This window comes from Hipposideros armiger, unplaced genomic scaffold (genome assembly GCF_001890085.2).
Source record: "Hipposideros armiger isolate ML-2016 unplaced genomic scaffold, ASM189008v1 scaffold_253, whole genome shotgun sequence".
Taxonomy (NCBI): domain Eukaryota; kingdom Metazoa; phylum Chordata; class Mammalia; order Chiroptera; family Hipposideridae; genus Hipposideros; species Hipposideros armiger.
The window spans coordinates 1,015,773-1,022,988 of NW_017731603.1; the positions used below are offsets into that span (position 1 = coordinate 1,015,773).

The window sequence follows — 7,216 nt, forward strand, 5'->3', positions numbered from 1 at the left end:
CCTCTGCCTCTCCCTAAAAGTAGCCTCTGAGCTCCCTTTTGAGGACTCCCTGCCAAGTACGGGACGATAACTGGCTGTCCCTGTTTCTGGGTTCCCAACGTGGTCAGGGGCAGACCTGTGCCCTGGGCTGGGCCACCTGCCTCTCCCAGGACTTGAGTCCTGAGCAGGGGGAGGGCGGGGGCTGGGTTGGAGAGTGTTGGTGGGGGCAGACCGCTGACCAGGCTCTCCTGGCATGCCAGTGCTCCCAGCTCCCTGATTCTGAGAGCACCCGCTCCCCCAGTATCCTTCTAGTAACCCCCCTGTTGCTCTCTCACAGTGGCTCCTGTGGCTGGAACCATTGATGTCTGCCGCTCCCAGTGGATAGAGACAGTGACCAGTCATGTGGAAGAAGACCCCAGCCCCAGGACGTGTTGTCACGCTGCTTCATCTTCTTAGGGCACCGCGTGATGCCCAGGGGCTCCGTGAGGCCCGGCACAGCCTCTCCCTTCACCAGACCCCTCACTTTCCACTTCAGACACCCTCCTCGTGCTTGTAGTTGGGGAAACCCAGGCACCGCAGGATTTGGTGCGTGTCTGGGCTCCCCTACTAGTAGAGGAGACTTTCAGTTGAGGGAGTTATTTAACCCACAGGAACATTCAGCCCTTTTCTCTGACTCTCCAGTTGGGAGGTTAACTGTGATTAGTTGAAACCCCTTTAGCTTTGGACTTTTAACTGCTATATGAAACAAAACACCAAATTGGCTAGGAGTTCCTAGGTCTCCCCTTTGTGGAGAGCCCTGAAGTGGCACTGGGGCCCTTTGAGCTTGACAGCCAAAGGCCTTGCTCTCTATTAGGAAATCTTGAAGTGAGGGGCTGTGTGGGGAGGGGTGGTGATGGGGCTGTGGGTCAGGCGGCCATGGGAAGCCTGGGCGCCCCCACCACGCCCTTGCTGGCAGTTGCTGTCACATGTTAGGCTGTCTTTGTGTCAGGTGTGCAGCCCTCGTGGTCTCACGGCAGGCACCCCTTCCTCGGGCATCCTCAGGGGGATTCAGAGGGTGGAACTAGACTGAGGAGGCCGGGCACTTTAGCGCTCAGGAAGTAAAAAAAGCGTTATTTACAAAGAACATATTAAAAATACACTAGAAAACCCCGCCCCCACCTTTCCCCGAGGCGTGAGCATCCGGACAGTCCTCGCTGGGATCTGAGTTTGAGGAGACAGCCAGTTCTCCTTGGGTGCTGCTTCCCACAGACAGGGGAGGGGGCCCGGCCCGGCCCCCACATGTCTCTGCTTGTGGGGGGCCACACTTGAGGGGCCAGCCAAGCTGTTTGGGGGGCTTCACTGGACCAGGCTCCCGCGGGGGGGTGTCAGAGCTGGGCTGCAACTGTAGGAAAGCAGGACGTGTTGGAAAGGCCCCTTTCCCTCCATCCTCGTTCTGGGGGGGCAGAAATCGGGACGTCATCTCCAAGCGGCGAATGCAGGGTGTTCTCAGGACAAAAGGCCTGACTCTGGACTTCTGTTCCTGGTTCCCAGTTCTGTGGAGCAAGAAGGAAACGTGTCAGAGGAAGAGACCTCACACCTGGAGATGGTTCCAGGAGGTGGGACAGGCCCCGACGTCAGGGACAGCTCTGGGTCAGGGGCCCCTCTTTCCTGCTGGCAGCTCTTTCGGGGTGTAAGTCCATCAGCAAACTCCTCGGGGCTCTTTTGGGTGATCTTCTGAGATGGCGTTTAAGAGGTGGTATTAAGGTCGGTGATTCCTCTGCTTTAATTGCCGAATCAGCTCCCATCACTAAAATCATTGAAGCTGATTCTTTCCCTTTACATGAGTTATAATGCATGGCGTCCCCCATTCATGGATGGGCAGGGCGGGCAGGAGGTGAGGAACCCAGTGGCAGGTACTCATCCCCAGCGCCCATCCCCAGGTGCCCATCCCCAGGACAGGTGCTCATCTCGTGGCTGGTGCCCATCCTGTGTGGGAACCCCGGGGTGCCCAGGGCTAGGCTCACCTTTTACAGCCTCTGAGCCCCGTGCAGATCGTAGTCACTGTCAGAGGAGTTATCGGGCTGGGTGGAGATGCGATGCAGGGCCCCTTCCAGAGCTGCGGAAAGGACAAGGACGGAAAGAAGCCGTTTGCAGCAGGCTTATCCTACCAGGCTACACAGAGAAAGCCACTCAGAGCCCAGAGCCCAGAGCCCAGCAGGGGTCAGAGATCAGAGGGGCTTTAGGAGCTGGTGGCTTGACAGCCCCAGATCTGTTTTGATCAAATCAGCCAAGTGTTCACTAATGATGCTGAACTCTAGGCTCCCTGGGGCTTAATTGTCAGTGCCAGTCAGGGAGCATTGATACTGGGCTCCTGCAGGCCACAGAGGGTGGCTCTGCTCTGCCTCATTTACCGTCCAGCCCACGAGGCCCTGCCGTGAAGCAGGCCCGTGAGGTCTCAGCAGTGCTGAGGTTAATGGCGTCCCAGTGCCTTGTGTCTCTAGTTGAATGGCCTGTTAAGGCTGTATCCCTTCCACACCCTGCGGCGACTGTCGTTTGATCTCCCTTCCTCCTGGGGCCCCCACTCTCTCTTCGGGTGATCCCATGATCTCTGCTCCAGCCCTGCTGTCACTCTTAGGAGCGCCCGCTGGTGCTTTACCTGGATAAGCCGAGACTTGGGAGTTCCTGGGAGGCTGACTGTACTCGTTCTCCGCTTGTGAGGCTGTGGGGCTCTCAACCTGGGACCGGCGGACAGTCGCGGTGTGGTTGCGATGGAAAGACACTGAGCGGATAGATGCAGGAGGCAGTGTCATTAGACCCGCTTCTGTCGGTCCTCCTCTCCCTTCCCAACAGGGGCCCAGAGCTCCAATTTCCTGTTCCCGCTGCGCAGTGGGGGGGGGGGGGGGGGGGGAGGCAATGTGTCCTTCGTTTCCTGTCTTCTGGGACAGGCTGATACTAGCAGGGGTCAGACTTAGAGCAGCTTTGGGCTGGTGAGCAGGCTGAGTGGCTGGTGGGCCTCCAGGGGGTGAGTTAGTCATCAAGCATTTACAAAGCAGGGGATTGAAATGCAAGGCATAGGGTAGATGTCCTCCCTGCCTTCCCAGAGCTGAGGGCCTTTATAAAAAAAGATGACAACGTAGAGCCTTTTTGAAGGATTTGGCCCTTGACTTGTAGAGGGAGTAAGAATGTGGAGTGGAAGGGAAGAAGGCTGTGGTTCCATCCAGGAGGGTGGCTCTGGCTGTGGCGAGGACAGAGGGTGAGGGCTGGGGTTAGGCTGGCTGCCTGAAAATGTTTTCCAACTGGCCTTTTAAAGTTATTTCATTATGAAGACATTTCATGATAAAACTAGCTTGGACAGCCCTTCTTAATGGATCTTCGTTTTTGGAGATGAACAAGGCAAAAATGGCCATTAAGGTTCTGATAAGTCCTGAAATAAAGCACCCTGCCTAGCTTTGCTTAACTCATGGATTTCCAGATGGATTTGATCGTGGAGTCCTCGTTTGTGAGTACCGCCTGTTAACACCTGTTGGCACAGTGACGCCTTGGACAAGCGCGGTAGAGCGCAAGAGTCCTCAAGCAGCCACTGGCTCTTTCTGTGGTCAGCACTGCGCCTCGACCCTGCCGCCACGACCTCCTTCCTGAGGCCGGTGGACACTGGCTGAAGCCGAGGGAGGACCCTGCCTCCGGGACACTTACTGTTCTGGTTCATTCCCGTCGGGCCAATCCACTGGCGCTGCTTCTTCTGGCGGACTGGGTGACAGAAAAGGCACATCAGAATGGGGGTGGGCAGGGGAGGGGAGCGTGGGGGGAGGCGGCAGGTGCAGCTGAAGGGGGCACTGCTGGACTCTGTCCCCTGAAGTCTTTGGGGGCCTCAGTTTTCTGACTTGCCTGAGCCGGAACTGGACCTGGTGCTCAAGGAGCGAGTGTGCTGAAGAGGCTGGTTCTCCAGGAGAAGTGACTGCTCAGAACCAGGATTAAGACCTCGGAGGGCGCTAGGGACCCAGCCGACATTGCCCGCCTCTGAGCCTTCTCTTTTTAGGCCCCTCTAATCTCACTCCCTTGTCTCTGAATAATTTTCTCCTGAGTTCTGCGCGACAAGGATAACAACCTGCTACAGCCACTAGGTGACTAATCGCTCATTCGGTAGATGAGGAAACTGAGGCTCAGAGAGTTAGGGCCTCAGTCAGCATCATGTGCACCAGGGCCTGGGACGTGTGTCTCCTGAGGTCAGAAGCCGTGCTGATGACCCTCTGGGCCCATCACCGTCTAAAACCTGGCCATATCCTCCGTTTGGCCTGGAGTGGGTCTCAGCTGGGCCCAGGAGTGGGTGAGTCAGTGCCTGCCATGCTCCTGGCTTTCTGTTTCTGTCACTTTGGGCAGAAAAAGGCCAGCGGGCAGGAGAGGGGCGGGGCTCGCTGATGAAGCAGAGGTAGGAGGCGGAGCCCCTCCCCTGGGAGACTGAGTGCAGCCCTTCCCATCTTCCCACACAGGGGGCTTGAGAGGAGGGTGGTTTGGGGCGCCTGTACCTACATTTCTTCACCAGCTTCTTGTAAGCGAGAGGGCCGCACATGACGAGCAGCACTGCCAGCAGCACGAGGGCCAGGATGATGCTCGCCACGGTGCCTGCGCCCAGGCCCGCCGGGTTCGGATCCTGGCCTGGGGGAGGCAGAGGAGTGAGGTCGGTCCCACCCCGTGGGGATCCAAACTACCCATTCAGACAGCAGCTGCTGGCTGGCGTCTCCCGGTAACTCACCAGCATGTGTGGGAGGCAGCTAGCTAGCTATCTGGCTGTCTGTCCATCCATCTCTAGAATGCTCTGCTGCACATTCATCCATCTACGATTTATCTTCTAACAATTGACCACCCAGCTACCACTTGCCACTCTTGTAATCAGCCATTTTTAGCTTTCTACCATTTGCCGTGTATAAGTGATCACCTTGCCATCGTATATGGCACCAATATATGATCATATACCAATAGCCGGTTACCCATCCCCTCCATGTCTCTCTTTACTGCTCTCTTCATTACCGTTCGTGTAGCGAACACCTAGCATGTAGCCTCGCTTTTCTATCCTCCATCCTGGAAGAGTGGACCATGGAATGGGGCTCTGTCATCCGTGAGCTGCCTAACAGCTATGGCCAGCCCCCTCTTTACGGCTCACACTCACTGCTGCCTGAGCCCTCTTGCCCGCTCTCCTCCCATGTGCCATCTCTCCATCTTTTTCTGGGGGGTCCTGGGGCCCAGTCTTCAGAAACATGCTCACTGACTGGGTCCCAGAGGGAAAATCCGGAACCCCCCTCCGCCCACCGTGGGCCGTGGCCAACTCACATGTGACAAACACCTTCTTGCAGTGGAGTTTTTTCTCTCGAAGCTGGTGGCACTGAGACAGCTTCTCCTGGGGACAGAAGAGCCCCTGGGAGGTCTTCTCACGGGTGTCCAGCACCTGGTAGGAGCTGACGTTGCCGCACTTCTGCTCCCGGCACACCTCTTCCCAGCGCGCTGCGCCCTTGGCCCCGAGGTTGTGGCACAGCGCTTCCCACTGCTTGCCCTGGCGCACCTCCACGGAGCCTGCGCACACGCCGCCGCCCCCCACCAGGCGGCTCTGCACCTTGGGCTGAAAACCTGAGGAGGGGAAGCAATGCCAGATGAGGTGGCGGGTGCAGAGGATGCTCCCTCAGCCCTGAGCCTGCATGCCCAGTCACTGGGAACCCATGTCCTGGCAAAGTGTGGGCCGGGGCAGGGGCCAGCTCGCAGGGGTTCAGGCACCATGTGGGACAACCTTCCTTTCTGTCCTTCCCTTTCGCTGGCATCCCCTTTGGCACTTCCCCCATCTCTGGGCAGCTGCCAGCAGCCGTCCTGAGACACCACAGCACAGCCACTTGCAGTGAAGAAGTGACCAGCCAGCAGCAGGGCGTGGCCCATGCCCAAGTGCAGCTAAGAGAAGACCGGTGGGAAACAGACTCCACTTTCCTCTTAGAATCATCCTCTCACTCTCTTGCTGCTTCTTGGAAGGCAAGAGGGCTTTTCAGAAAGGGAAACTGAGGCCCAGGGAGGGGAAATACCTCTGCTCCAAGACCTGCAGTTCACAGGTGGGACAGAAGGCAGGAACCCTGCTGCCCAGGCCCTGCACCCTGAGGGATAGGCTTTCATGAAAGGGTCCTGGTACAATAGAGACCAGACATTTCTGCTTGTCAGAGTGGGGCCTGGGGTCCATCTCTGAGGCCTGTACACCCCCAGTTTAGAGGGAGCTGTGATCTCACCAGTTTTGGCCAGCTTCCATAGCAACATCTACTTTCAAAGCCTTAGTAAGTCTTCTATCTAGAACAAAGGTCACAGGCCAGCCCACCAGGTATGGCTTGCAGGCTGCAGCCTGCTGGGTGGCTCCTAGACAGGGCTGGGTGGGGCTGAGAGCTGCTGCTTCTTCCCTCCTCAGGCCAAGAGACCACTGGGGGCTGCTTCTGCCTGGGGGTGGGGTGGGGCGGTGGTGGCAGAGTTTACTAACTCACACCAGGGTCCCATGGGCCTGGGCCCTGCTGGCAGGAGAGCCCAGTGGTCAGAGCCCTGCTCCCTGGCTTTGTGCACACGAATCCCGGACCTTGTGGAAATGCAGACCCTGATTCAGGAGGTCGGGGTGAGGCCTGAGAGCCTGCATTTCTACCCAGCCCCCAATGACACCGTTGCTGCTGGCCCAGGTCCACCCTCTGAGTAGCCAAAGCTTGGACAACAGGCTCTGGAGTGACCCTGCGTGAGTGGACATCTCAGCTAGTGCTCTATGATATTGGGCAAGAAATGTAACCTCTCCACACCTCAGCTTCCTCCTCTGTCAAGGGGGGATAACAGTAACACCACCTGCAAAGGCATTTGTGAAAATGAAAGAATGTCCTGGAATGGTCCCTGGCATGATGCATGACTTCTTAAAGTCTGGATTCCACCAGAACCTTCCGGCTGATTGGAACCCACTCCATCCCAAGGCCGGCTATGATTATTCATCTGTATTTTGAACTGTGGTCTCTTTCCCTTCTGGTTCTCCACTGGTTTTGGGGTCCCACAGGCCAGCCTCATCGGCCTCCTCCCCTCAAGCACACCAGCATTGCCAGTCTCTTCCTGTGGCTGGGGAGCCTCTGCAGGAGGCCCTTTGGGGGCATGCTCTGGTCTCCCTCTGCCTGCTGTGCCCCAGGGACCTCCCACCTCTCACCATCGCCACAACCGCATCTGTCTCTGGGATTTATAAACTCCCCTTCTGCAAGGCATGCCCTCCCCC

The 7,216-nt window shown here is 57.5% G+C and overlaps 1 protein-coding gene across 1 annotated transcript in view; it reads right to left on the reverse strand.

The window, feature by feature from the left end:
- Positions 1–1,064: 1,064 nt before the first annotated feature.
- CD5 (CD5 molecule) overlaps positions 1,065–7,216 on the reverse strand; it is an 8,016-nt gene continuing 1,864 nt past the window's right edge. Inside the window, exons 4-9 of the mRNA XM_019655982.1 lie at positions 5,284–5,577; positions 4,486–4,611; positions 3,652–3,705; positions 2,615–2,737; positions 1,983–2,074; positions 1,065–1,511 (exon numbers count right to left, since the gene is read on the reverse strand). Coding sequence (XP_019511527.1) covers positions 1,986–2,074; positions 2,615–2,737; positions 3,652–3,705; positions 4,486–4,611; positions 5,284–5,577 — 686 coding nt within the window. The 3' untranslated portion in view covers positions 1,065–1,511; positions 1,983–1,985. The remainder of the gene's footprint in view (positions 1,512–1,982; positions 2,075–2,614; positions 2,738–3,651; positions 3,706–4,485; positions 4,612–5,283; positions 5,578–7,216) is intronic.